We start from the raw sequence: 27500 nt of genomic DNA on the forward strand, positions 1-27500 counted from the left end.
GGTTCGTGGTGGTGATAGTGATGGTGGTGATGATGGCTGGCCTGCCTGCCTTTCACGTAGTGATAGTGCGTCCTACGACTACCGATGAGAACCTTGAACTGACCGACCCCAACAGTGGCTACGGTCGTAGTGGTCGTCGTCGTCGTCGTTGTCGTCGTCGTCGTGGGCGGCGGCGAAGTCGGACTGCAACTCTACACACAGGCTGCGATCATCCCTGACTCTCGGATCCAAGAAAACGAGCGCAGGCGCAGGCGCAGGCGGAGCGCAGGCACATTTTCGTGACACGCACCAAACTGCATTGGTGCCTCCACAACAAGCCACAGCCAACCAACAAGAGACTCAACCCCTGATTTCCCATGCCTAGGGCCTCCCTTAGCCTCCACCCCCTCCAAAGCACTGGACCGCCGTCTAACCGTCTCGCCGTCTCCCATCATCGCCATACGCCATACGCCATACCATCAATTGATACCGAGTCAAGTTCTTCGAAACTCCCGGCCTCAGCCCGTTACTACTCCCAAAACTTCGTCCACCTCTAGCGCGCGTTGTAAAGGAGTCTCACACTTCTCTTTCCTGTCCGCACTACGCCCCATACATATCGCTTGCTCGTCGGTGTGTTAAAGAACCCGCCAGGGTCAATCTGGGCAAGCCTTCTCGTTCACTGTACTCTCTCTCTCTCTGTCTCTTTCCCCGTCCGATACCCTATCGCTCCTTGCGGGGAACAGACATACCGTCCCTGGCCTCCCTGGCCTCCCTGGGTCCATCGATACCCATCCATATTATGCCGATACCTTGAGCCTGTATCCCTGCCGATGCCTAGGTAGGTACAATATCGTGCCGCAGCCTGTCGAGACCGGTCCGGGGATACCTACCCGGTAGTAGCGTCGAGGGCAGACCTATTGGAATGTTTTATGAATTGAAGAAATGTTTTCTCGCAGAGGCACGCTCGTGGAAAGGAAGCTTCTCTCCTGGTCAAAACTTTCGACATCGACCTAGCGAATAGCAAACTGCGGCAAGATCGAGCCAACGGCCCCTATACGTGCGAGGATCCTGGCTCGAACTTGAATCCTCTTCGCCCTTTGGAATTGCTGACATTAGGTATGCGGCCGAACCCTCGGGACAGGGAGGAGGGCTCTCTTCGGAAAACCTCTGTCAAGCGAGCCAACCTCGGCTGGGTACACAATCGTAGCGACGACAATAACCTCCCACTCCGCTTGCTTGTCGCATGCAGATATCCAGGTGAATGACAATTACCATCGATGCAGGGCGGGATTGCTATTCTGGAAGGTATTTTCAGGTAGTGCAGAGATCTTTGGTCCGACCATACCCTGTTGCGGTTTGGAACACGAACAGGCTCGACTCGAGATGCAAAGACATCCCTTCAGTGCTCTCTCGCACATACTCAGGGTAGCACAGGGATGTGCAGATACAATCGAAGATCGGTTGGACGCTCACCAGCCCGTCGACGTGAAGAGGTATCTACAGTTGAACCCTCCACGACAGACAGACAGCCACACCGCCTTCTTACCTTGGTAGTCACTTGCCATCTTCTCCATGCTCTCGTGCAATCGCACACGACTTGCAAACCTTTGTCAACCTGAATCCTCGCCGCTGACTTGAATGCTACACGGGAAATCAGGTTGCGATCATCTTCGTTGAGTGCCAGTTCCACGTCACTTTGTCCATCGTGCAGTGTACAGCCACAACTGCTTCCAAGGGGTGTGTACCCGAGAGACCTTCAACGAGGATTTAAAATCATGCAAAGTATCTTACAATTTCAATTCCTCTATCGCCCGAGTCCTGCGCTGTCTACCGCCCTGAGATGGTGATACCTGGGCACGAGTCCGTCGCTGGCCCTTCGATAAGGGACGGACTGGTTGGTAGATTGGGCAAGTCTCGTTGACACGGTCATTTAGCTGGATGATGTGTCCTGGTCTCACGGCGATATCGTGAGACGAGACCATCTCCGACCCCGTGGAAATACCATCTTCCTCGGGGCTCTTGAACCAGCAAGATGCCCTACAATGCTGATACCCGACAGGCTCGTTGCATTCAGGCATGGCGATTGCTCCATTGGCGCCGTGCCGGTCGGATCTGGTCTACAGGAAAAACAGGCTAAAAGACAGTTTGTCATTCATCTCCAAACAGGGTACGATCCGTGCGATGAAGCGCAATACACGATTTGCCTTGGTGGTTGCCCACCCCAAGGACATCTGGACCTGATGCCAGTGAAATCCCTATGTTCGAGGAGGAGGAGGAGGGAACAAAGACGGCCAATGAAAGCTTGTGGTCCCTCACCATCCCAGTAGAAATGTCCCGTCTATGCCACTTTTTGCCAGGACCGAACTCCAGCTCTTCGCAACCATCCACGGCCACGAGGAAGTCGGGACGAGACTCAAAGAGCTGGGAAGTGGTAAGTCTCGAAAGCCCATAAATCCACCCCATGTCTGTGTCATATCCCGACCCAAATTCCTGGTTCTGCTCTACCATTGTAAAGTGGAGAGACTGGAGCAAGATATTTCAAAGGACACTGTCCGCATTCGACACATTGGAAGAACTACCACGACCAGAGCTGATCTTTGCCACAACCTTAACGACCATTGCGACTTTCAACCTCAGTTACATCTTTCTCCGACGGCGAAGACCCATGATGTTCCTCTCCGCATGCGTTGGCGTCGCTTCGACGATTGTACTCTTCGTCTCGCCAACCTTCGCCGTTGACAAGACAGTCGATGCGCAGCTGGTGGCGAAGCTGAAAACGGCGGCGACAATGATTGACCGGCTGAATCTGCTCTCAGACGATCAACTTCTTTACAATTTCTCTGCCAACCCCATGTACTCCTGGAAACCGGGCAGTGTCTGTAATGCCAACGCTGCTACGTGGCCGCTGTTGTCGACTTTTGGCGTGACGGTGGCACAGCTAAACCTCGGGCCTTGCGCCATGCTGGCACCCCATTTGCATCGGGCCAACAATCTTGTGGTGGCAGTGACTGGATCAACTCATACATATATGGTCCAGGAGAACGGAGCCAGGCTCATCGAGCAGATCCTCACCCCGGGCATGATGACCATGTTCCCACTCGGCAGTGTGCATTCCATGTACAACATGGGTAAGCCTCCCCAATCCTCGCAGAGCGGTCTTCATCACTGATGCACTTCCAAGGCTGTGAAAGCAACCAGCTCTATTCCTTCCTCGACAGCGGAGACCCCGGCACCTTGAACCTGGCGCAATCGTTCTTCATGATGCCACAAGAGATAGGCATGCAAGTTATGCCCTTTATCAACCTAAGCAATGGGAATTGGAATGCTACGGCGCAGCTGATCCCGGCAGTTGGCACTGGAAGCCAGGACGGGTCTGACGCCTGTCGAACAAAATGTGGTCTCAACAGCGACGATTAGGAGCACTCTCGGCGCCGTCTAAGGTGTTGCGGACGTATATTGGAGTGACAGGAAGTAGAAACGTTCGCTGGCTCCCCAGAGCGACTCTTGTTGTTTTGCGTTCGCTGTTTCTATCTGTGGTTTTCGACTTCTTGTATCTGGTATGTGCATGGAGGTTGCGGGAGATTCTCTGGGGCATCTTTTGGCCGCTAAGGCGGCCACCCTGGGAGTTCAAACTGCGGACTATTTCGGTACTCGAGCGTCATCTGTGAGGAACGCATCGGGAAGTGAGTGCTTGCTGTATGGCTTCTTTTTCGGGATCTGGTCCACTCGTTTGCCACAGCACATACAAATTCATGGCAAGAATCAAGGCCGTTTTCGCGCCTCTATCCGGGCTCATAAGGCTTTCCTTGCGATATTATCAGAACGAGATTTACCATCTTGGTGTAGACAAGAGGGCACAATATCGTCGCTCACTGCCCAATGCGCAAATCCGCGAGACTATTCTCGGGAGTACCCTCCTTGTTCGGAGTGCCAAAGCCGCTAGGCGTACCCGGGTGACTCTTGTCCGCAGCGGCGTGGAGACTGACGTTTTCGCGGAAGGCAACATACTCGCTGTCGGCGTAGCCGAGTACGCTTCTGACCTCGGAGCTGCGCAGGCCTTTGATGCGAGAAATCTCGGCGGACGAGTAGTTGACGACGGCTCGGCCAATCTCCTCGCCGCGCTGGACAAGCTGCAGCACAGCGGAAGCGCTGGTCGAATCGCCCGTCGGGGACAGACTGCCGAGCGGCTGCTTGTCGACGACCACGAGCCGCACCGCTTCCTGCTGTGCGAAAGTGCCTTCTACCCCAACCACTCCCACGGGTAATAGGCCGGCTTTGTTCGCCAGCGCCTGGCTTGCGCCGCGATCGACGTAGATTGTTCCGTGGGGTGCGAGGCCGTGCAGAATCCAAAATGCGCGGTTGCGGATCGGCGTAGTTGACGCGACGAAGCGTGTGTGTAGTGGAGGAGGACTGGATGATTCGTGCGCAGCGCCAGTATCTGCGTCAACGGGTGGGTGGAGATGACGAATGACGGCGGCGATGTTGCCGGGCTTCGAGGATTTGGTGATGATGGTCGACGTGCCTGCGGCTGTTGCGAGACGGGCCGCGACAATCTTGGTCGCCATGCCTCCCGTTCCCAAGGCCGAACCGGCTGAAGAGACGTCCGCATGTAAAGCATCGATGTCATCGACCACGGGAATGGGTTTGGCGTCGGGGAATTTCCGCGGGTTCCTGTCGTACAGGCAGTCCACATCGGTCATGAGGAATAGATAGTCTGCATGGACCATTGCAGAGGCTATCGCGGATAGCGTGTCATTGTCGCCGAACTTGATCTCAGATACGGCGAGGGTATCATTCTCGTTGACGATTGGGATGACGCCGAGTGAAAGGACTTCAGCCAGGGTGTTTTGTGCATTCAGATACTGTGACCGGTCGGCGATGTCGTTCCTCGTGATCAAGATCTGAGCCACAGGCTGGTTCATGTGTGCGAATAACGAGTCCCAGATTGACATGAGTCTGGATTGGCCGATGGCAGCGAGAGCCTACAGAAAATTGTGTAAGTAAGGTAAGCGAGAGACGTGCACACCGAAGCGGCGAGGCTTCTAAGGCCTAGCAGTGCAGTGTCTACCGTACCTGAACCTGTGCGAGGTGTTTAGGTCGTTTGGGGATATTCATTCTCTGGAGGCCCACGCCTATGGCCCCTGAAGAGACTATGACCACTCGATGTCCATCTCGCCGTAGTCTGACCGCCGTCTCGACGATCAACGACAGAATCGATAGGATGGGTTCATGTGTGATCTCGTCGACAATCGAGGATGTCCCTATCACAACTGTGAGTCTCTTCCTGCCCAGGCTTGCAACATGGCACATTGGTCTCTACCGATTTTGATGACAATCGTCAAATGCTTTCCTGGCTTCATCTTCCGCGGTTGGTATATGTACACTGCCACGAGTCGCTTTGAGCACCACCTAGCATCTTGACGAGATGCGGAAATGTATGACTGGTCACGATGGAGTGCGCCCTTCGTGATAGAAGACAATGTCAACTGCAGGGCGAATCTTCAAAGTTCCAGTCATTTTTCTCCGTCAAAAGTTACACGCGGTCACGTGTCAGTCACATAAGCAGCAGTGGATGGAGATTTCCACTTCACTATCTTATCTTATCTTATCTTTTGCATCTAGGGCCACCGCGGCTCCCCTCATCAGGATTCAAGTCATGGCATCCGGTATGCGATACAAAGATGCTGATGACTTATCAATTTAATGACAAGGGGGTGCATGGGGTTGCTAGTTAACGAGACACCTCCGTCATTCGCCAGGACGCCATTGATGTGGCTTTGCTTGATGGGACTTACAACTTACAGAACCCATGACCGAGCCTCGCAAGGCTAGCAAAGACCCGAATAGACGTCTCGGATATCTTTTTGAGATCAATACCTCGAATATCGGCTTCTGATCCGAGCCTTGGTCCAGGCCTCGGAACTCAGGTTAGGACAAGATCCAAAGATCCAACACAGTCATATTGACACCGTGGGAATCATGCGACTGGACCGGGCTTGAGCGCCGGATGCAACCACTTCTGAAGGCCAAATCTTGTATTCGATCAAGGAATAGGGCTGACCGCCCCTTCTCAGGATCACTGGTTGTTGGCGGCTAGACCGGGCCTTCATCCGACAACACCAACATGGAGCTAAAATAGAAGGATGCTTCGAAAGGCTCATCCAAGACTACTCGCAGATAAATGTAGCAACTCACGAACCTGTCTTCAAGCCGAGTCAGCATGGGCTCAATTGCGCCAGAGTGCACACCTCCAAAGGCTGAACAAGCTCACAATCAAAACAGAGCAATCGCTAAACCAAGAGCATTGAAAACCATTTACATTGGCGCGGGTATTTCAGGCAGCCTTGCAGCAATAGAGTTCTGACGTACTATTCCATCCCCTGAATTGGTGATCTACGAGAAGAACCCCGAAATAGGCGGAACCTGGTATGGAAATAGGCAAGCTGGCCTTCAAGGAAAATGACAAGAGAGTGGCTGTGATAGGAGCAGCGAGCAACGGCACCCAGGTTGTCCCTGTACTGCTGTCACCGGTCAAAGGCAGGGACCATCACGTACGGGGAAAGACCTGGGTTTCGAACCAGTTCAGTGGATACATATTGAAAAATCGTGTTTCCGACGATGGCTCGACCAAATTTGTCTATTCCGAGCAGGAGAAGGAGCACTGGAATCAAAACTGGGATGAGAACTTGGCCTACAAAAAGTCGCTTGAGTTCCGCCTCCAGGGAAACCACGAGAGCACTCAGACGAACAGTATCTGGCCGGCCGCCGCTCGAAAGGCCTACGCGAAGAACATGAGACAAAGGCTTCCCGCCAAACCAGATATCTCCGAGCACTTGATCCCCAACTTTCCTCCCCTGTGCAAGGGACTGACGCCCAGACCGGGATATCTCGAAGCTCTCACGGCTGCCAATGTCAACGTGATCCGTGACTCAATATTGAGCGTGGAGGAATACGCGGTTGCTACTGTTGACGGCGTGCGGAGGCCAGTCGACGCTATAGTCAGTGCAACAGGCCTCGAAACCTCGCCAAGCGCCGGGTTTCCAATTACTGTCGGGACGGAGTCAACCTACGCGAGAAATTGCGCATGCGCAAGACCTGTCAGCCGAAGGACCATGTCGACGTATGGCCAAGATATCTCAGGCTTCGGATTTCCGCAGTTGTCGGATAGGAAGGCCGGCTGCTCAGGCACGAGCGGAATAGATACCTCACTTGGTTCCGAACTGATTGTTCCCTCAGGCAATACAGCCGTATCAACTAGGTCAACATAGCCGCCCGGAGACGGCCGTGAGAGTGTTGCAGGAGGATGCATGTAGCTGTTGCCGTTCCTTCTGTTAGTCCTTAAGCCTATCCAATTTGCTTCTGAGATCTTCGAGAACGCTGGTACGAAATCAGTCGTGTGGATGACGAAATGGAGTTTCCACTTCACGTTTCAGAAATAGCCACATTCTTGTCTCCAGACGCAAATCCACATTTCAACAGTTTCGAGCGGCACGCCACACAAGGATTGGTGCCTGAGCACTTGATCTTGTGTCTTCGACAACGCCTACAGGCATTTGAGGCTAGTTTGTGGACCCGGCCTTCACCCTCCCCGCTCTGCGGCTTCCTTACACAGGTGCTCTTCTTTTCAGCTGAACCGGAATAACCAATCTTTCTGAAAGAGGCGAGATTGTCGCCGGATTGGACAGAGAAGTTGATCCTCAATATATCCACGACAACTTAAAAATGGGGCCTTCCAAGATAAGGTTGAAACAGTGGGGCTAATTGCGGACAAGGGCATGGAGCGAGCCGATCCGGATGGTGGGACATTGCCGCTTTGAGACCCTTCCTTGATAGGTTAAGCGCGGCTTAGTAGTGCAAAAACTCAGCCTCGTCCCCCTGTCCAGGTACAGCGACGACTCGATCTTCAAGGGCAACCATGTTGTGGTCTAGCAGGAGATCTCTCTCCTTTAGGTTTGCTTTACTCGAGGATCGTCTGTTCCAAGCAGATAGATATCGTCGGCACCCTTGGAGCAGATGATGCTGAGATAGATAGATGATGGAGGCATCGCTGTAAGGGCAACTTTTGATTTGGGAAGTGCGATGTGTTTTCAAAAGGGACAAGTCAACTAACATCACACGGAACGAATTCAGCTAGCGTCCGTGGCACCCTGATTCTAGCTACTGGTCTGCTCACACACGAGTTGACGATGAGTTGTTGCCCTGATCAAACAGCAACCGAACCTCGCATGTCGTCAACAATCATTTGGAGCCGCTCCACCCAGAAGCCAACGGGGGATGACAAGATCTTCCCTCAGATAAAGACCCCGTGACTGAGCGTCACTACCGAAGACCTACGCCGCTGGTAGCCCGGAGAGATCGACGCTGCTGTCTAACCCATCGACTTCATCAAGTACTATTCTAAGCCTGCTCAGGCGGCCGCTCATCACCTTCATCCTTCTCATCAGCCGTGCTCAGTCCCATTTCTGGGCGCGACTGCCATCGAATGCTCACGCCATGCTTCGTTTTCTACGATAATATAGAAAGTTTACAAGACCATCGGGGAGGGCACAGTTTTGGGAAACCAACGTTCGAGACTGGGACTGCTGGGAAAGACTGGAGATGTAATCTCATGTAAGGTAGGCCCTCCGCGCAAGATGAAGCGCGTCTCCAATGTTGCAGTCATCTCGGTAACACTCTCCTGATAGCGACTCGCGCGCTGTACATATCTCTCGAACAACGTCTATCGCTCTACTTGACAATGAGCTTAGACTGCCAGTTCGTCTGATTCACGGTGGTCCAAGTGACTGTCGGCGTAGTCGTATTCTCTGGACTGTATGAATAGACTTTGAGCTGCTGACTTGAGTAATTGATGTGAGCATCAATTGGTGTATCCTGCATGCACTTCACCCGCACGGTATTCCCAAGAGATCCACGATACCAGGTGGCTTTGTCAGTGTCACGACACAACTCTTGCAAAGTATTGTCTGCATCGGCGTAGTACAGCCTGGTCTACGCACAGTATTAGTTGATGAATCTGCTCTGTGGAGCATCAATCGACTCAACTTACATTGGTCGTACCAGGATCATCGCCAATTTGCCAAGCAATGGCAGACATGTCTGGAGAGGTGACAGTGATTCTCTGGGGTTTGTTGCTGTCTGGAACGTCGACAGTGACAAAGTCTTGAGTGTAGTTCTTGGCGCTATCATCCTCAACCTCTGGTTCCTCTTGGGTGATATACACTCGGATAGCTTTCGTCTTCTGATCCATGAAGAAGACATTACTTTTGGCTAGGTAGCCTTGAGCAGAGGTGATGAGTTTCTAGAACAATGCTGTTAGTGCTGCACTGTCAACCATTGGGAAACTATGCATACCTTGGTCGACATGGTGATCTCGCAGTGGCAGGTCAATTCTGAATAGTTGTAGCTTGTTGCTTGGGAAGACACAAGATCAAAACAGTAGTCGAGTCTGGAGGAGGAGCCGTTGCTTATATGCAGCGCATGTGGACTGCTCTCTCTCAGCACTACAAAAACATGCAGCTGATGTATATAGACGATCCACACTGGATGCGCCTCCCTTGAAGCAGAGGGAGATGTGATCCTCCTCGAATTGGGACTCGCATCCAATGAAAGGTGAGCAACTGAGCATCGATGCAGACATCAGCCAGCCACATATCATTTAGCTAGGGTATCAAGTCTTGATGTAGAAACAAGCTTGAGAAATGATTCTGGGCGTCGATCGTGTGGTTGCTTTAGACTCGTTCGTGCTCCACTACCAAACATGAAGCCCTGCAGCTTTATACGGGCCGTCACGCTCTTCCTCCGCCTCCGCATTCTTGCTACTGTCAACAAGCTTTCTTGACGGAAGCCTTGGAACACGAGCTTTCCCCGCTTTGCCGTGTAGGAAGGATTCTGGATGCAAGCTGGGCTCAGCCAGCCATGTTGAGCTCAGCCGGCCACTCAGAAAGGCTGAATACATGGCAAGACGGCGCAGCTGGAACAATACGATGAGCATTGAGGAGGTGTACAAAGTCATCGGAGACAAGGATTCGGAGGACAAGTATCTCATCGGCACTTCAGAGCAGCCATTGTCAGCAATGTACGCCGACGTACGGATCAATGAGAAGGGTTTACTTGAGCTCAGCCGGCCATGTTGAGTCAAGTCGCCACACTTGAACTCATCCAGCCGTGATAGTAAACACGGCAGCGAAAATGATGCCCGCATGCTGCAATATACGCTCCTTGAACGATGGCTATGTTTCCAGATAGAACTGGTCTGGACCTGCAATGTGCGCCCCAGAGGTCACTTCGCTTATGTATACGAAGACATCGCTTTAAGCAAGCCACACTGGCAGAGACAGCAACAAGCGTCGACACGAAGCTTGATTCGTCTTCATCCAACAATAGGATCTCATGGCAGCCAAAGAATCGAGGAGGACGGGTCCACGACCCCGGTTCTACCGAGAACAACGAGGAATGTAGCGTCCAAGCAAGCTGATGAGAATCGATTGACGTGGTCACATGGACCTTGCCAGAATCTCTATTGTCACTGTGTTGACAGACCTGATTTGGGTTTGATGTCGATAATCCTTTCTGCAATGTCGACGTAAGCGCCAAACAACTACATGTTGATGGCAGTGATGCCTTCAGCGCCAGATATTTGAAATCGGGGATGCTGACAACGTAGATTGGGGTGTGAAGTTTAGAGGTTGCAAGATGATTTTGCAGAACAGGCAAGGATCTCTGTCCAGACAGAAGACAACAGTGCCTTTGCAAGGTCAAGATTCGCATAAGGGATGTGACTAGGATCACACCACTTGCTGAGTTGTCAACAATGCGTCCAGTCTGGGGCAATTCACAATTAGATAGCTGGCGAGAAAACCGGATGAACGAACGCTCCAGCCTCCCAGCACCATCTTGTGACTGTATCACTGGCATTCTCAGCTTCTCGGATCCAGAACAACCATGTTGCAGGCGGTCGCTCTCTCTCGAAGTTGATCAGCATATTCGACGACAAGTTGTGATTTGCTGTTCGCAAATCAGCCGAATGCGCACTTACTTCGTTTCTGCTGAGAGGACCTATCCAGTTCCACCGAATCCAAGTTCAAACGAGCGCCGCACTGCCGGCAGGAACAGCAAGCCTCCTCTGAATATCGTCGAGCAAAGTACCCCGTTCAAAAAGAACCTCTCACTTGTTTTACGGGGATAGGTTGAGTCGGACCAGGCTGCTGCTCGTAGTCTCTGTTTGCTTTCCGCTGTCCCACTTATACTACAAGGAGAGCGCGCCCCGCCATCCACCTGAGGATTTGTTAGCATGAGAACCACCTACATGGGTGAAGACCTGTAACGTGAGAAGATGAAGATCTCTAACAGTGCGAGTACTAGTCCAATCACTGCAGTGATTGGTAATATTTAGGCCGTCCACACTCGGAGCGTAGCCTTATCGCACTGCCTCGCCCGCGCAGCCTTATCACGGCGACTTCGTACTACTTAGCGTCACGAAGGGTATTCCATCACTCACGCGCACTACCATTCTTTCTTCCTCCTGTCCTTAGCTTAGTATCTTTAGATCGTGCATCCATATTGGTTGGAGCATTCTCCTACCGACCACATGAAACACCAAAATCTAGGAACGAAGAGCCAAGGTATAGGACCTTTGGCAGACTCAGGGCTATGCTCATACTACTTAGGGCACGCCGAGTTCATGATTCTTGCAAGGTTGTGCTAGGTGATTTCAGTTCCACTTGATCACATTATAGAGGCGGCCACCCCCACGTTTCTTAAGGCTATTGCTTTGCACCAGCGCGTTTCCTTCCAAGCGTGGAAGACGAAATCGACCTCCACTCTCCGCATAGACCCTCAGGTGCGCTACCTAGAAAAGGGTCTTTCTCAGGCTTCGGGACTGTCCAACTCCGCTCGAAGTTCCCAACATCATCACCACCCACCGAGAAATCCCAGTCACCACAATTCTTGGGGTATGCGCCCATCATGGTGTATCCTGAAAGCTGGATCTTCTCCAAAGCCTCTTTGACGTTGTCGGCGTGTATTCCACGTCCCGTCCCAGGGGTGAGTAAGGAAAAGGGAGCACCTGGGCTAGTGTTGTACGTCTTGTGCGCTACACCAGCCGGGATCACAAAAACATCGCCGGCTTGGGCTTCGATCTCGACTCCGCCGTCTTCCTTCGCACCGCCCCAGGTACTCCTTTCAAGGTCGTTGTCAGTGTCTGCGACACCGAATCGAATCGTTGCGCTGCCAGACAAAACAGCCATGCACTCGTGGATGGAGGAATGATAGTGAGATTCTTGAGTCGGCCCATAGCGAAATATCCATTGGGTCTCCCATTCGTTCTTGTCGAACAGATCGTGAATCTTCGCCGGGGCACGATGGGCTTCGGACATCAGTCCCTTATAAAATAAGAGGGGCTGAGGGGAATTGGGAACCAAGGCCGTCGGCCTGAGGTGATACTCGTAAACTTCAACCATGGTGCGAGCGTGAGACTGGGGAAATCCGGGGTAGGCGTGACTCTGTGGATATATAATAATCCCAGACAGGTTATAGGGACAATCTTGTCCCCCCAGACGCAATCTGATTTGGGGCCTAGCCCATCGCGGTGATTTCTTCCTTGACCCTTTGAGGAGCTGGAAATAAACCTGATAAGCAAGGATACGATGCCCGTTGTGTGGTTGGAGAAGATAAGTGTCGTGTGCAAATCGACATTGCAAGCCTTGGATCGGGTGCATTAGAGCGGCGGGACCTTCATCCAGAAACAGGAATGCGCCTGAGTTTCTAGCGTTTGGCCGCAGTTGCACAAATTAAAGGAAATTTCCCCGAACATCTCCCGATACTGGAGATCTCTCGACCTTTGCTGGTCAACCGTCGTCTTTCGCAAAGAGGACTACTTCGCCGTTACAGTTTCCGGTTGTTTGTCCACTCATTAATTCCACGTGGCTTTATTTCACTCATCATGGCTGAATCGAACGAATCCCAAGGCCCGTCCAAGCCAGCCTCCGATTTCGAGCCCAGCAACACCCTCTCCGCACGCTTCAAGAACTTCTACCGCATGGCCACGGGCAAAATGTCACCGGAGGGCCAGAAGCTATACTGGGAAGACGCGGACCAACGTTACAGCGATATAGATTGCAAGCGATGCGAGAAGCAACGAGACTACCTGCTCAAATTTTCTCCCGCGGTCAGGTACATGAGCGACAACATCAAGAAGTTGGGCGGCGATCTGGGACCACATAACATACGTTGCCGGACTTGCAAGACCGGTCAACTTGGAGGGTTTGATCATAAATACGGCATCATGATCTGCGCCAACTGGGTGGAGAAACAGAACATGCTAGAAGACGTGTTGACTCACGAGATGGTCCATGCCTATGACCATCTACGGTTCAAGACGAATCTGAGCCCGGAGGATGATTTGCGCCATGCTGCATGCTCAGAGGTAAGTGAAACTGGAATACAATAGAGATTTGCTCGAGGGTCTCTGACAGACACACAGATCAGAGCAAGCAACCTCAGCGGTGAATGTCGTTGGTCGAACGAGTTCTTCCGCAATCGAGTCCTCTCCTTTACGAATCATCACCAGGACTGTGTTCGACGCCGGGCTATCCTGTCAGTCAGGTCGAGACCAAACTGCAAAGACGATGTGCAGGCCGCCAAGATAGTCAACGAGGTCTGGGACAGCTGTTTTAGAGACACAAGACCTTTCGACGAGATATATCGATGACGGGCGGTTTACGTGTTGACGATGTTTTTCATTTCTAGCATGGTGTTGGAGGCGCATCCCGGAACATACACAACGGGTGCATGGCATATATCCCTATGGAAGACCAGACCAAAGCAGCAACTCCATTCCCAACTCAATTGTCCCTGCCGTCCCGAACTCCCTTTACATGCTATGTCATTTTGTGGTATACAAGGCCCGTGGTAATGATTAATCCTTCCACCGGTTCAGGAACTTCTGCATTGCGGAGTCGCTGGGCTGGCCTGCAGCAGCAACCTGTTTTCTTGTCAGCTTACTGGTGGCATCTTCCCGGGATCAACGGTGGGAACCTACTGTCGCTTCCCTGCTCGTAGTTTGGAATGTCAACGTTGCTGTCTGCGTAGTAGCCGCGTTTGGCGGTCCAGCGATCGTCTGATAGACGGTATACGAACTTGTGGGCCATTGTCGAGAGGCAGCCTTTGCGGTAATTTTGGATTTGGCCATAGGGGGCATTGGCGCGTAGCGAATGCTTCCTGTCTGCAGCGTATATGGGACACTGTACTCTGGAGCATCGTTTCCTACACCGGGAGTGTCTTGACCGCCCCCCGCTTGTGGTGCTTGAATGTTGTTGACGTCCGCAGGTCCAGCTGTACCGGTAACCGTCTTCAACCCTGCTATTACTGTCGCCGGGAATACACCTGTCATGCTCTTCAGAGAGAACCGGTCTGAAAAGTTGATGACGGTGCCTCCTGTGGCTGCCGAAATGAATTTCAAGAAATAGGCGTTTGTCACATCAGCCCCCAGACCAGCGGTGAGTGTGACGGTGACTTGGTTGCCGTCGGCGAAGTCACCATTCTGTACAAGCGTGGCAAGTTGAATCTGGTATTGTCAGCCCCCGGCGCACCGTTTGATCTTACGCCTGGTCCCTTCCTTACATAGTTCGAGTCCGAGTTTCCACCTGCGCACAAGAAGACCTGGTAGGAAGCCAGATCTGCAATTTTAGGAGTCTTTCCCGAGTCCTTCCATTCTATATCCAACGAGAGTCCAGTAATTGAATCTCCGGCGGCGGGCCCAGTGACTTGTACATCGGCCAGGGCGAAGGACAGGAGTAAGGCGGCCAGAAAATGGAGGCTCCGTAGGATCATCGTACCGGGCACTTGCGTTTCCGGCAAGACGGACTCAGAAGAAAAACAAGAGTGCACGCGGTGAGAACCCGGGTTCCAGATACAAGACGAGAGGAAGGAAACGAGTGACAGAATCCCGTCGCGGTGGTTGAAGTTGGTCAAAGAGCGCAGTTGGTGAGATTCAAGAGACGCGGACACCGTGACTGGCACCCCCAAGAAAGTCTAGGGAGCCTAAGGGGCCTGCCTGTTATTATTTGCCCAGCGGCCATAAATAAACGCCGCTTAGTGCCAGGCAACTCACACCCTGGACTCCGCTTCAGCCTCTATCGATACGTACCTGTACACGTACGTACTACTTGTGTCCAGAGATGCTTGTCCGTCCCACCTTCACACTGCAGACAAGAGAATCATGCGTTCTCTGATCTCCAATTTGAACACATCAGTCTGCTCATAACAATGGGCTGGTCATCGCCGGATGGCTGGGCCACCAGGCTGTTCTCCGGTGATCCTCTTGTGATCCTACTTGCTTTCCTGGTGGTGCTTGCGCTTCCATCACTCGTGCATCTCTACTTCTACTCACAGACGGCACGTACAAAAGTCGTACCAACCTTCTTACTTCTGGGTCCTAGCGGAGCAGGCAAGACTGCACTCCTAACCCTAGTATGTTCTATCTTCTCGAGGCTGCTGATGAGCTGTCGCTAATGGATCTAGTTGCAAAAGCGGTCCTCCGATCAAGAAAACGCAGACGCTTCTTCGACTCGAACATCGCAAGTACCATGGCGCGCCAGCTTACTCCTCCCTTCCTCGATACCTCTGGGATCGAACAAATATCGCTCCGACAATGATGTCTCCCTGAAGGACAAGCATCCTACTCGTTATGTCATGATAGACACCCCTGGTCATGGCAAGTTGAGGGACGACCAAGCACTATCGCAACTCCAAAACCCAGTCCTTCGCGGAGTGCTTTTTGTGGTTGACGCCAGCGTTCTCGACTCAAGCGAGTCCTCCTCTTCGCGCGATATTGCGGCCTACCTTCATGACACGCTACTTGTGCTGCAGAAGCGGAAGACCGGCAAGGCCTCAAGCAAGACGAAGGCAAATATACCAGTGCTCGTTGCCGCAAACAAACAAGATCTGTTTACGGCTCTGCCGCCCGGGGCTGTAAAGGAACGACTTCAGACAGAGATCGAAAGAGTGAGGACTTCAAGAAGTAAAGGCCTTGCTGCCGTAGGTCAGGAGCCGGACGCAGATGCCGAAGAAGAGGTTCTTGGAGGTGGCGGAGAAGACAAGTTCACCTTCAAGTTGATGGAAGATGAATACGGTATCAGCGTTGATGTGGTCGGTGGAGCGGTGAAAGGAGAGGAAGCAGGGAAAGGAGTAAGACGATGGGAAGAATGGATAGGTGGATGTCTATGAACATATCTCCCGCATTCAAATCATGAAATGGTTCCTGGCTTGGAGACAAGCTGTGGATGCTTGATCCAGCCTTAGGGTTAAGTTCTCGTGAAAGATAACCTCATCCACGATAGTCGGGTCCAGCCTTAATCGGAGCTGTGGCCAGTCACGATGCCCCCAACCGGGCGTCCTGATGGTGAGCCGAATGTTTCTCCGCGAGAGATCTTTCTTCGCGTTGGGCGGTAGATCGTGTATAGCTTCTGAGCGTGAGCGGTGAATCTTGGCCTGCGACGTCCTGCCAGGAGAGCGCTGCATTCAGACTATGCCTTGGCTGAAAATGTCTTGAGCATCTTGATGTTGGTGGGCCTGGTCATCCTCTCCGTGGAAGGGAATATCACCGTAAGAGTATTCGTCGGTTGGCATACTTCCCACCCCCTCCTTCAAGTATAGTAGCAACCGATATGCACTGTTGCCATTCAAGTAGTATCGGTGAAGCTTTTTGCTTCTAAGGAATCCCAGCCGCTCGTAGAGCTTCATTGCTGCTGTATTTGTCTCTTCGGTCTCCAGCGCAATTTCATCCGCGTCTTTCTCTATCATCAGGTCGATGGCTTTGCTGACCAAGGTCGTAGCGATACCTTTTCCACGAAAACTATCTTTAGTCGCAAGCATGGCGATATACCCTCGCAGGGGCCCGCCTCGATGCGGTTCCAATTTGCATATTACCACGCCCGCCAACTTGTTGTTGTCCGTGGTGTCCAATGCCATGAAACACAGCTCCGCCCATTGATAGAGGAAATATCGGTAGACATAGATACTGTAAGGTTCGGAAAGGTCTTTAGATATTAATTCGCGGATCTGGGGCAGGTACTCGGTTTCTTTGTCGAGAGAATACTGGACGTAGGTTATGCCGGGAGGGTGTTTTTGGAAATATGCACTTGGGTTCTCGACCTTGCTCTCGGGATTCGGAGCCAGTGAGACATCGCTGCTCATGGTAGTTGAGGTCAAGGTCTATTGATCTGACCAAACCGAACTATCATGGCGGAAATCAATGTCCGTAAGAATGAAACCGCTTTTGGAGTGAGTTCTGCTGCGTTCCTGAAGATCAATTGTTACGACAGCACATGCAGTAGTGGGTTTCTCCAAACCCCCAAAAAGTGCCCAATGACGGATCTCCCGGGGTGTCAACTTCACAGGCAGTGAGTAGACTGCATGTGGAACTTGCACACTCAGCAATCCGGAACGCAGCCTGCGAAGAGCCTGTAGATGGCTCAATGCAAGTCTCCCTTGTGCTCTGCTGTTCCCCAATACTGTTTCTTCTCTAGGGTGGGAGAGCAGCGCCATGTCTGCCCTCCGGCGCCGCATCGGTAACGTCCTACGAGATTCACCATCTCCTTCCCCCAGTCGAGATACAACCCCCGATCCCAACGATGAGGTCAAGGTGGTGTCGAAAAAGAAGCTCGAGAAGATCAGAAAGCATGGGAGCAGCAAAAGAAGAACCGGGGCTATCTTCGGACTTGGGGGACTGCTCGGCCTGCTTTTGGCCCTGATATTTGCTCAATCACAAGACGTTATCAAGCTGGAAGGACTGTTGGATGTCAATCTGGATAGTTTGATGGATGTTATCCCTGCCGGGATTGTAAAAGATGTCAAAGACTTGTCCAAGGCTGAAAGAGAAGCCGCCAACTACGACTCATTCGCAGTTGGTTTACACTTGCAATCACAGGGTATCAGAGCACACCATCCAGTGATCATGGTTCCTGGAGTGATCTCAACCGGGCTGGAGTCATGGTCCACAGGCGAGAAATCGAGGCCGTACTTCCGCAAACGACTCTGGGGATCATGGTCGATGATGAGAGCACTGGTACTGGATCAGGCGCTGTGGAAAAGGCATATCATGCTGGACAAGGAGACAGGACTCGACCCCCCAGAAATCAAGCTCCGAGCAGCTCAGGGGTTTGACGCTACCGACTTCTTCATCACTGGATACTGGATATGGAACAAGATCCTAGAGAATCTTGCGACCATTGGCTACGACCCAACGAATGCGTTTACGGCCGCCTACGATTGGCGGCTCTCGTATCTCAACCTCGAGTATCGCGATCAGTATTTTACCCGGCTGAAGAACTATATCGAGGTGGCGCACATGACATCTGGTAAGAAGACTGTTCTAATTTCGCACTCGATGGGCAGTCAGGTCCTGTTCTACTTCATGAAATGGGTCGAGCACAGACATCATGGTAAAGGGGGATCTCGATGGGTTAATGATCATATCGACTCCTGGATCAACATCTCTGGATGTATGCTTGGAACCGCCAAGGGTATTCCTGCTGTTCTGTCGGGAGAGATGAAGGACACAGCACAGTTAAACGCGTTTGCAGTCTACGGACTGGAGAAATTTCTATCTAAAGAAGATCGTGCAGAGCTGTTTCGAGCCATGCCTGGGATCTCTTCGATGTTGCCGAAAGGTGGCGAGGCAGTTTGGGGGAACAGCACATGGGCACCAGACGATCTACCCTCGTCACAGCAAAACACCAGTTACGGCGTATTCCTCTCTTTTGGACCGAAGCAAAATTCGACCAAGCTGCCCGGCAAGAACCTGACAATGACGGAGTCTATGGAGTACCTAATGAATATCACCGAGCCATGGTACCAGAATCAGGTCAAGGGGTCTTATTCCCATGGAGTGGCGCACACAAAGGCAGAGGTTGAGAGGAACGAAGACGACCCCCGAACCTGGCTGAATCCACTAGAAGCTCGACTTCCTCACGCGCCAGACCTGAAGATTTTTTGCTTCTATGGGATCGGAAAGGCCACGGAAAGAGCTTACTTTTACAAAAACAACGAGAACCCTTTTCATGGAAATGTCAATATCTCGATAGACACGTCCATCACGTCGCCTAATGGGCGCTTACAGGACGCGGGCTCGGTGGATCACGGCGTAGTGTTCGGGGAAGGCGATGGAACCGTGAACCTCCTGTCAACAGGATATATGTGCGCCAAAGGGTGGAAGAAGATCAAACGATATAACCCTGCAGGAGTCAAAGTCACCACCTATGAAATGCCGCATGAGCCAGATAGGTTCAATCCTCGAGGCGGCCCCAATACCGGCGATCACGTCGACATCCTTGGGCGAAGCAGTCTGAATGACTTGGTTCTTCGGGTGGCCGGAGGTAAAGGAGATCTGATTGAAGAAAACTACCAGAGTCGCATATGGGAGATCAGCGAGAGAGTCCAGATCCCCGAACAAGGATGAAAGATCGGGACTGGACGATGGAAAGTGCTGCGTCAATCACATGGTCCATTGCATGGTGGTGGTGTTTTTCTTCGCTTTTGGGATCCCCGGGATTTGGTGCTCTTCCCCGGGCCGCCCAGTCTTACGTTGCGACCACAGCGATGCTTGGAGATACCCAATAGATTTGATCAGTTACGATCGTTCAGGGGCAGCTTGGGACATCATCATACTGGTTAGGTTATGGCAGAGATCCATGGCCGGATGGAGATGTGCTCCAGGAATGACCATCTGTACTATACAGAGTATACAAAGTATACCTTAGGTGGGTTACGGTAGTTAGGGACAGTACATGTGCACCGTTTTACTTTCTCCGGAGGAATCAAGCGCTATGTAACAGCCATCTGAGGAAAGAGGGTGAAAATCATCAACCCCTTATCTAAGTCTTTACGTACACCATCATAGTACCGTACTACTGGGAAGCTGACTGTGGACAATTCTAAGCGCCGTAGGAGACGTACCCAGTTCCTACCACTGTACGTAACGCAGTAGTACGTAGCATCTTGTTACTGCTTCGACGGCGCCCCCTTGTCCCACCTTCCATTCCACCTTTTCGCTTCAACTTTAAGTCGGCGTCTGGAAACCGCTTGAGAAGATGTGAGACGTGGCGGACCACTACTACCACAGATAGTAGATACGTAGTCTAGTACTACTACGCGGCTCGCATCGCAGTCCTGTGGCCACGACTAGACTTAGTAGCCAAATCAGTCTAGCGATCGTCGTCCAAGCCTCAAGCCCTGAAGTTCAGCTGTGGCGCAGCCTGCCCAAGTAATTACTGCTACTACGTAGTAGTATCTTGTCGGCCACCGTCCCCCCACATCAGACCATCGTTTATGCCAGTTTTCAATTGCTGCAGTCACTGTAGGGCCAAAAGAGCGACAGCAGAGCGAATCTTCAGGAGCCGAAAACCCCCAGAACTCAAGACACAGCTTACACGAAGGACGAATTGCCAGGAATCCGGGGTCTTGTGACGCCTACTAGCACTTCAAGTTCCGCAGTCTCACCCCACGCAACATACCGTGCAGTGGTTGGAGCTCGACTGGCACGCAACCTGCGCCCTATCTTTGAGGAAGACTAGTCACCATCCCTCCAAGTCGACATCATCCCTTCATCTCACAGATCCTTCCTCTCGATCTACCCGGTGTATCTTCTCGAACAATGGCGAAAAGCGGATCGATTGTCTCGTTCATCATCCTCCTTATTGTGGTCGCTTTGGTGGCGGCCATCGCATTCGTGGCATATTCGATCGCCCATGACGTGGGACACAAGACCAGAGCCAAGTTGGAAAACAAGAATGTGTCTTTCAGTCGCTCAGGAATGAAAGTCGGGGTCAAGCAGAGAACGACGGAGCAGCAGGAGGACGCTGCGCAGAGGTACACATCTACATTTCTTTCAGTGTCCACAAGAAAGAGAGGGGGAGCCCCCTCTTTGAATGGACTGGCTGACTTTGTCTTCTCTCACCTGCAGTACGATAATGAAGATCTGGTATCACGCTTCATGGCCAGCATACCAGTCGCGCCTTGGTTGGGGACAAGACCCCAAAGCTGGAAGCCCTAAGACCACGCCGTCAACCGAGAAGCGGAATCCGTAAGTTGCACCTTGGCATTTCCAATGCCTTGGATGGGTTTCTCATTGCCGTTCAGCCGCTGACCATTCATTATAGCCTGTCGCGAACAACTTCTCGACAGTCTAATTCTTCGACAACGACATCCGCTCAAATTCAGTCCTCGGGCAGAGCTGCGTCGAGTCGAGTGTGAGGCAAAGCATAGGAGCATATGGCTCTGCTCAGAGGAATCATCATGATTGAATGAAAATGGCTGGTCATCGCAGGGCCTCACATCACAAGAACTTGAAGCTTCTGGGAAATGTTATGGTTTGCTAGGAACGAGACGAAACAAACATATACTCTGTAGTACGTTGCGCTGCGGTCCGGAAACCGAGCGGACCTCTGCGGCACGGGTTGGCATGGCCAGTGCTTGAGCGGATCTTGAGATAATGATCAATATTCACGTCTGAACAGATCGATCTGAGAGAATAATCTAGAGCAACTGCTATCGACGAGCCCGACACTCCGGGCCTGGCTGGTGGCCCGTCAGCAGCCGCAACCTCGGAGGAAGTGGGCGGCCGAAGTGCGTCCTTTGCGAGAAGTACTAGGTATAGGCATTATTCACGCGGCGGTCGGCTGCAAGTTGATTAGAAGGCGAACTTATGATCACTGTCAAGGAGCCAGGGCCGGTTTTCAAGAGCAAGGCAGGAGGCTCTATAGAGTACACGGCTGCGAAGCACAAAATCCAGTCGTGTCGACACGGCCAGCGACGACTCTCTAGAGACGATTCTCACGCAGGTCTGTGCTGCCCCCATCATCGAAGGACTCGTATTTCCTGTACTCTTTCGTATACCTATGATTCGAAATCGGTCGGATTCGGGCGGAAGTAAGGCCCCAGCTACGACCTGTAGACGCAGAGAAGCCGACATGGATTCTGAATTCTGCATGCTGGATCTTGGCCTGCTCTGGGTTGGAAGGGGAGGACCGAGGAATGAGCGAAGCCGATCCGAGTTGGCCGGCCGTGTGAGACCAACCCAATGGTTCTCGGTCTCGTTGAGTCCGACGGCGGGGTGGACAAGAGACCGCACTACTACCAAAGGAAGGGATAGGGAGAGCAAGACTCCTTGCCCCAGTACTCGCCCCCGTAGAATGTGGTAAGGGAAATTGAAGGAGTGGAGGAAGAAACGTCCCAAGCCCTGAGAATAGGGGTAAAGGAACAACGGCCAAATTTGAGAGGAGATGATGAGAAGGATAGGCAGGAAAATTAGGGTATGGAGATGGTTGAGATTGCTTGTAATCATACAGTCCAACTTCATACAAAGTGGTTATTAGTTAGAGGCCAGACCTTCAATTGAATTAGGTACTATGGGAGCATTGGATCAATCCAGGGTACCTTAGTTATTAGAACCACAGTACTAGTATCAGTCCATCCTCGACACGATTGCCCCCTCGCAATTTGACAAACCAACAACAGAGTTCTCCCCTCTCTCTACAAGGTTGGTGCCTAAACACGTTGTTTGTTACAAGACCACAAGACCAAACCTGTCAAGCAGATCGATGCCCTGACACGATCTATGAGGATGACCGATGACCGATGACCACTGACCACTGACCACCCTCACAACAGAGAGCATCTGCATGCACTTCCCTTCCATGGCAACTACCGATAACACACGTGCGCGGTCGGTGTCAATAAATGCCCATATATCATTATTGTTGTGCTACTGGGTGCGAGCTTCTGCACGTTTGCATCATGAACCGTTACAGACACTGACAGAAAAGTTAAATGATGGTGCAGTGGTGACGTCGAACCAGCCGAGAGATTTTTTCTTTCAAGCTGAGAATTTCTCGGTCCAAGCCCCGTTAGAGCAGTGAAAATGCTTTCTCTAGGGGTGGTTTTAGGCGACCGCTTCAGTGGATCAGACGCCCAGCCCCTAACCAAGACCTTCGTCAGGCCGGACTCTCCGGGGCTTACTCAGGCTTTGACCATTCAGCTGCCACCGTTTCAGTTCATTGACAGCCGGCCAAGCTTGGAGGGGCCTGGATCGTTAGGGACTTTACAGGACTAGCAGGCCCCCAAGACTGCTAGACGCCTATACATATATGCAGTGGTACTACAGTAGTAGGTTGGAGCTTCGGCTTGATCGGTTCGGGCGTGGGGTTTAGGTGAGTGATCTTTCCTGGTAGAACAAACCTGCACAATTTATTATTATTATTATTCGCTTAGCTGCTTCTGCTTCTCTGCCGCTTACTTACTTACCTGTGGCCGCTTGCATCTACGGCCCTGCCTGAACTAACCACCCGCCGACTTCCACATCCGTCTGTTCCTTTACCGACCTAACCTGCGCTCTACCACTTCTTCCACTACTTCTCACCTAAGCTCGATCAATCTTGAAGAAACACTACTCTCCTCGCGCTCTAGCAGTTCTTCTTCTCGTATCTTCTCTTCTTTCATCTTTATACGCGCACCTGTCGACACCAGTCCATAACCAATTCCGCCGACTCGACGTTCCGTATCCTCCTCTTCCGTCCATCGCCTCTTTCTCTCTTCAAGACCGACACCTCCCAACCTAGGCCGCAGTCTCGCGCAACTGATCACACGCCCATTACGGTCGCAATCAGCTAGACGCAGCACCAGTGGGTGCCATGCAGACGTCACTTCCGTCCTGGAAGGACGCTGCGATCTCGAAGAAACATATACAACTGCCATGGCGGTCCCTACAACTTCTGGTCCCGCACCGATTACGGCGCAAACTGAGATCAAAACTGCGGAATCGACAGTCGCCTGCCTCGTCCCTCTCGGCTCTCCAGACCTCCTTCTCGCCCTCCGACACACTGCGCTCTCTGCAAGATCATAAATGGACGCTCTATGATGGACAATGGCTGTTTCTTGCGGTTCTGGGGATTTTCTCCTTGAGCATCATCGAGTCTCCCGGTCCGCTGGTCAAGACGTCGGTCGCCACGCTCCTCCTCGCCTCTCTAGTATTTCCTGTCACGAGACAATTCTTCCGACCCTTCATGCCTATTGCCGCATACTTGATCTGGTTCTACTCCTGCAGGTGAGTTTGCTTTTGGGTGCACAAGCTGGCCCTCCCAGAGACTAACCTCGGACCAACAGGTTCATACCCGCCGAATGGAGACCTCCTATCTGGGTCAAAGTCCTCCCCGCCCTCGAGAATATCCTTTACGGCGCCAACTTGAGCAACATCCTCTCAGCCCACAAGAGTACGGCATTAGATATTCTGGCCTGGTTCCCATACGGCCTCGGCCACTTCGGCGCTCCCTTTGTGTGCTCCGCAATCATGTTCGTCTGGGCACCGCCTACGACCGTGACGGTTTTCGGGTTCTGTTTCGGCTACATGAGTCTCATCGGAGTCATCACCCAAGTCCTGTTGCCTTGTTCCCCGCCGTGGTATGAGAACATGTACGGATTGGCTCCGGCCAACTATTCCATGAAAGGATCGCCGGCCGGCCTAGCGCGTATCGATGCCTTGCTTGGGTTTGACATGTACACCTCGGGGTTCACGGCATCTCCAATGGTGTTTGGGGCGTTCCCGTCTCTCCATGCCGCTACTTCGACTCTGGAGGCCCTGTTCATGAGCCACGTTTTCCCGAAACTCACGCCCTTGTTCGCCACCTATGCCATATGGCTATGGTGGGCTACCATGTACCTCTCCCATCATTATGTCGTCGACCTGGTCGCCGGCAGTATGTTGGCTGGAGTCATTTTCTACTTTGCCAAATCCAAGTTTCTCCCGCGTCTTCAACCCGACAAGCGGTATCGATGGGACTATGACTACATCGAGGTCGGCGAGTCTCACAACGACTATGGGTACAACCTGGCCGGCTTGGCAGACCCCAACATTCCTGATAGCGATGAATGGACGATCGGTTCGTCATCCTCCATTTCTTCTGGCTCCCTCAGCCCGACCGAGGAGAGTAACAATATCTGGGCTGGAGCATATTCGAACCACGAAAGATGAGTCCAAGGTCGGCCGCCATGGGGATACTAGAATCTCCTCCGCGCCTCGTCTTCGACCTTGGATTGATTTTCAGCATTGTTAGCAAAGGCGTTTCTGCATGACCGATGTGACGGTTACGGACAAAACTTGCATATGAGCGACACTTTGATTCTGCAACTAGATCCGGCAATACTCTTGTGATCATTACACGCGAAGTGCCGGATATATTTTTGTTTCCAGCACCCAATGATGCCAGCCAGCGGCCCCTCGATACAACTTCCGACCGCGAGCGGAGGAATCATAAAAGACCGATTGGGCATGGAGAAGATTACTCGAATATTGCGCTGGCTGGCCGCCCTTTGCCCCCGGACAACGGTACTGCTCTGGCTGTGCACAGTATCATAGTTTATACACGAGGGTATTGACTTTGCCATCAATGGATGGATTTTGTTTCTTGTCGCACCAGGAATGCATATCCCGGGAGGTGACTTTGGGAGGACTTTTGTCGCTCTCGTTTTCTGTTGTTGAGCGTCCACAGTATATTGTCTGGCTGGCGCCATTACGTTCGCTTACTTGTGTACAACATTATCGACATGGTCATGACCGATACGCCATTCGCTTGTGTCAACATGGCACCGAAGAGAAGGAGTTTTTTGTTCATGTTGCAAATACTTCGAGTCCCATCGAGAGGGGAAATTTACAGTCGGGACAGACGAACTGGAGATTTCCAGGCTGGAGTCATGGCAGCTGACGCGTCTGCAAAGCTCCATGTTGAGGATGCCTCACGACATGGGTGGAAAGTGGAAGCGTGTTTCAAGTTCCAGCACGACATTCCAGGCGCAACCCTGTTAACCCCGTCCGCACAGCCTCGACCCAGCCCGACCTTCAACGGCCATGCATACAAGTCCACAGGCGCCAGGTTCAAGTTGGCGCGATCATTGATCTATAGACTATGGTGGCATTGTGTCACATGGTTGCTATGAGAGATGCCCATGTCGTATGACTGGAGATTGTGCGACCATAGCAGCAACCGAGTTGTTCGACGAGGTCGACTCGCAATGCATTCTCTGTTCTCCATTCTCTGTTCGACAGGGTTGGACTGACTGTATTGGACGGTATAAGACGACTCGATCCCAAGATTACTTCTACCATACCATAATATTAATGGATTGTTGAACTACCTTCCTACCTACGTACCTATCTATACTCGAGATATGAAGACCACTATACAGTACCTAATCTAGGAGATGTAGTGTTCACTACCTTGACTGCTAAGTCGCCCATCTCATCTGTTGGCTGAACCCTGGCCCCTTTGCCTGGTTTGTCCTATATATGTTACATGCCTGATACTGCAAGCTGAAGCCTTACAACATACCTACTAGTAGACAAGCGATGAGTACGAAAATGGATAGTAGTATGTTCTGGCCCTGTCTGCCAGTCTGCGATACCATCTTAGTGTCTACCCATAACCCTAACCCTAGCATAGGGGTGTGTTACGTAGGTAGGTACCTTACCTTAGCGTGTACTTTCGTTGACGCGTTTTCCTAACATCGACGTCATCGTTGAGTAGATGGAAGACAACAAGTTATAAACAGTTTCAAGGTACCTTTTCCAGTCTTCTAACCACTGCAGCCTTCAAGTTACTTATAACGTCCAATACCACCGCATTCCTAACCCGACCTACTACCTCAGGTGCTGAAAGTGATCAAGATTGACCTTATCTTATATATCTTCCTCACTCAGGACTCAAGACTCGAGACCCAGTCGACGGAGCCGTTTCGAAAGCATCCCCAATCCAATCAATTGACCTCAACTCACGAGCCCAGACGACACAAGATGGCCCCTCCAGCCTCGTCGACTGTACGTTTCCTTTCCTTTGCTGTCCCTCGTCTCCTCTGCTCTCCGCATCTGACTTTAACACGCTCTCCTTTCTGTGCCTCCGTTTCTCCTGTGCATGGATTGGTTTGGATGGAGTCTGTTCTCGTTATACCGTGGCGAGACTTCGATTCATTTCTTCCGACTGACTGTACTGACTGACCCTATTTGATCATTTTGGATTTATAGAGCGATGTTCTTCTCTACTTTCTCGCCATCTTTCTGCCTCCGCTCGCAGTCTTCCTCAAGACCGGCTGTGATATCAATTTCCTCATTAATATCCTTTTGACTATTCTGGGTTGGTTGCCTGGATGTATTCGTAAGTCGAAAGCCAACCTTACCCTTCCCTCTCCCTCCTTCCCTCACAGTTCCTTACAGCCTTTCGGGATATCCACCTAGTGGAATGTCTTATCTTACCTTAGTCATGACCGTCCCCGATCTTCCCAAGAGAAAAAGTCTGTCGTTCTCTCAAGTCTTGGATGGATGGATGGCTAATAGCTACTGTGATCGGGATGGTATAGATGCTTGGTGGATCATCACTCGGTACGAAACGCCAGCGCATGCGCATACATACTAGCAAATGAGACGAAGGAAGACGGAAGCACGATTTTCAATCATCGAGAGAGCTTCCACCATGAGACCTATC

The 27500-nt window shown here is 51.9% G+C and overlaps 12 protein-coding genes across 12 annotated transcripts; 7 read left to right on the plus strand and 5 right to left on the minus strand.

The window, feature by feature from the left end:
- Positions 1–2647: 2647 nt before the first annotated feature.
- On the plus strand, positions 2648–3396 carry A1O1_06062 (uncharacterized protein; the record flags this gene model as incomplete). The annotated part of the gene is made up of 2 exons (XM_007726942.1): positions 2648–3107; positions 3161–3396. 2 exons carry the CDS (start codon positions 2648–2650, stop codon positions 3394–3396), a joined length of 696 nt encoding a protein of 231 aa, XP_007725132.1.
- Positions 3397–3848: 452 nt separating this feature from the next.
- Positions 3849–5289, minus strand: A1O1_06063 (glutamate 5-kinase; the record flags this gene model as incomplete). The annotated part of the gene is made up of 2 exons (XM_007726943.1): positions 3849–4961; positions 5053–5289. 2 exons carry the CDS (start codon positions 5287–5289, stop codon positions 3849–3851), a joined length of 1350 nt encoding a protein of 449 aa, XP_007725133.1.
- A 1118-nt stretch (positions 5290–6407) lies between these two features.
- A1O1_06064 (uncharacterized protein) lies at positions 6408–7247 on the plus strand (the record flags this gene model as incomplete). The annotated part of the gene is made up of 1 exon (XM_007726944.1): positions 6408–7247. The coding sequence occupies one exon, from the start codon at positions 6408–6410 to the stop codon at positions 7245–7247; it is 840 nt and encodes a 279-aa protein (XP_007725134.1).
- A 1459-nt stretch (positions 7248–8706) lies between these two features.
- A1O1_06065 (uncharacterized protein) lies at positions 8707–9342 on the minus strand (the record flags this gene model as incomplete). The annotated part of the gene is made up of 3 exons (XM_007726945.1): positions 8707–8967; positions 9026–9277; positions 9331–9342. 3 exons carry the CDS (start codon positions 9340–9342, stop codon positions 8707–8709), a joined length of 525 nt encoding a protein of 174 aa, XP_007725135.1.
- A 2399-nt stretch (positions 9343–11741) lies between these two features.
- On the minus strand, positions 11742–12437 carry A1O1_06066 (uncharacterized protein; the record flags this gene model as incomplete). Its single annotated transcript, XM_007726946.1, has 1 exon — positions 11742–12437. The coding sequence occupies one exon, from the start codon at positions 12435–12437 to the stop codon at positions 11742–11744; it is 696 nt and encodes a 231-aa protein (XP_007725136.1).
- Positions 12438–12919: 482 nt separating this feature from the next.
- Positions 12920–13687, plus strand: A1O1_06067 (uncharacterized protein; the record flags this gene model as incomplete). The annotated part of the gene is made up of 2 exons (XM_007726947.1): positions 12920–13402; positions 13460–13687. The coding sequence occupies 2 exons, from the start codon at positions 12920–12922 to the stop codon at positions 13685–13687; spliced, it is 711 nt and encodes a 236-aa protein (XP_007725137.1).
- Positions 13688–13894: 207 nt separating this feature from the next.
- A1O1_06068 (uncharacterized protein) lies at positions 13895–14808 on the minus strand (the record flags this gene model as incomplete). Its single annotated transcript, XM_007726948.1, has 3 exons — positions 13895–13960; positions 14018–14542; positions 14599–14808. The coding sequence occupies 3 exons, from the start codon at positions 14806–14808 to the stop codon at positions 13895–13897; spliced, it is 801 nt and encodes a 266-aa protein (XP_007725138.1).
- Positions 14809–15243: 435 nt separating this feature from the next.
- A1O1_06069 (uncharacterized protein) lies at positions 15244–16203 on the plus strand (the record flags this gene model as incomplete). Its single annotated transcript, XM_007726949.1, has 2 exons — positions 15244–15447; positions 15499–16203. 2 exons carry the CDS (start codon positions 15244–15246, stop codon positions 16201–16203), a joined length of 909 nt encoding a protein of 302 aa, XP_007725139.1.
- A 294-nt stretch (positions 16204–16497) lies between these two features.
- On the minus strand, positions 16498–17172 carry A1O1_06070 (ribosomal-protein-alanine N-acetyltransferase; the record flags this gene model as incomplete). The annotated part of the gene is made up of 1 exon (XM_007726950.1): positions 16498–17172. The coding sequence occupies one exon, from the start codon at positions 17170–17172 to the stop codon at positions 16498–16500; it is 675 nt and encodes a 224-aa protein (XP_007725140.1).
- Positions 17173–17521: 349 nt separating this feature from the next.
- On the plus strand, positions 17522–19435 carry A1O1_06071 (phospholipid:diacylglycerol acyltransferase; the record flags this gene model as incomplete). Its single annotated transcript, XM_007726951.1, has 1 exon — positions 17522–19435. The coding sequence occupies one exon, from the start codon at positions 17522–17524 to the stop codon at positions 19433–19435; it is 1914 nt and encodes a 637-aa protein (XP_007725141.1).
- A 1194-nt stretch (positions 19436–20629) lies between these two features.
- A1O1_06072 (uncharacterized protein) lies at positions 20630–21062 on the plus strand (the record flags this gene model as incomplete). The annotated part of the gene is made up of 2 exons (XM_007726952.1): positions 20630–20844; positions 20939–21062. The coding sequence occupies 2 exons, from the start codon at positions 20630–20632 to the stop codon at positions 21060–21062; spliced, it is 339 nt and encodes a 112-aa protein (XP_007725142.1).
- Positions 21063–23663: 2601 nt separating this feature from the next.
- A1O1_06073 (uncharacterized protein) lies at positions 23664–25000 on the plus strand (the record flags this gene model as incomplete). The annotated part of the gene is made up of 2 exons (XM_007726953.1): positions 23664–24076; positions 24136–25000. 2 exons carry the CDS (start codon positions 23664–23666, stop codon positions 24998–25000), a joined length of 1278 nt encoding a protein of 425 aa, XP_007725143.1.
- Between the last annotated feature and the right edge of the window lie 2500 nt (positions 25001–27500).

The sequence above is a fragment of the Capronia coronata genome (genome assembly GCF_000585585.1).
Source record: "Capronia coronata CBS 617.96 chromosome Unknown acBCG-supercont1.5, whole genome shotgun sequence".
Taxonomy (NCBI): domain Eukaryota; kingdom Fungi; phylum Ascomycota; class Eurotiomycetes; order Chaetothyriales; family Herpotrichiellaceae; genus Capronia; species Capronia coronata.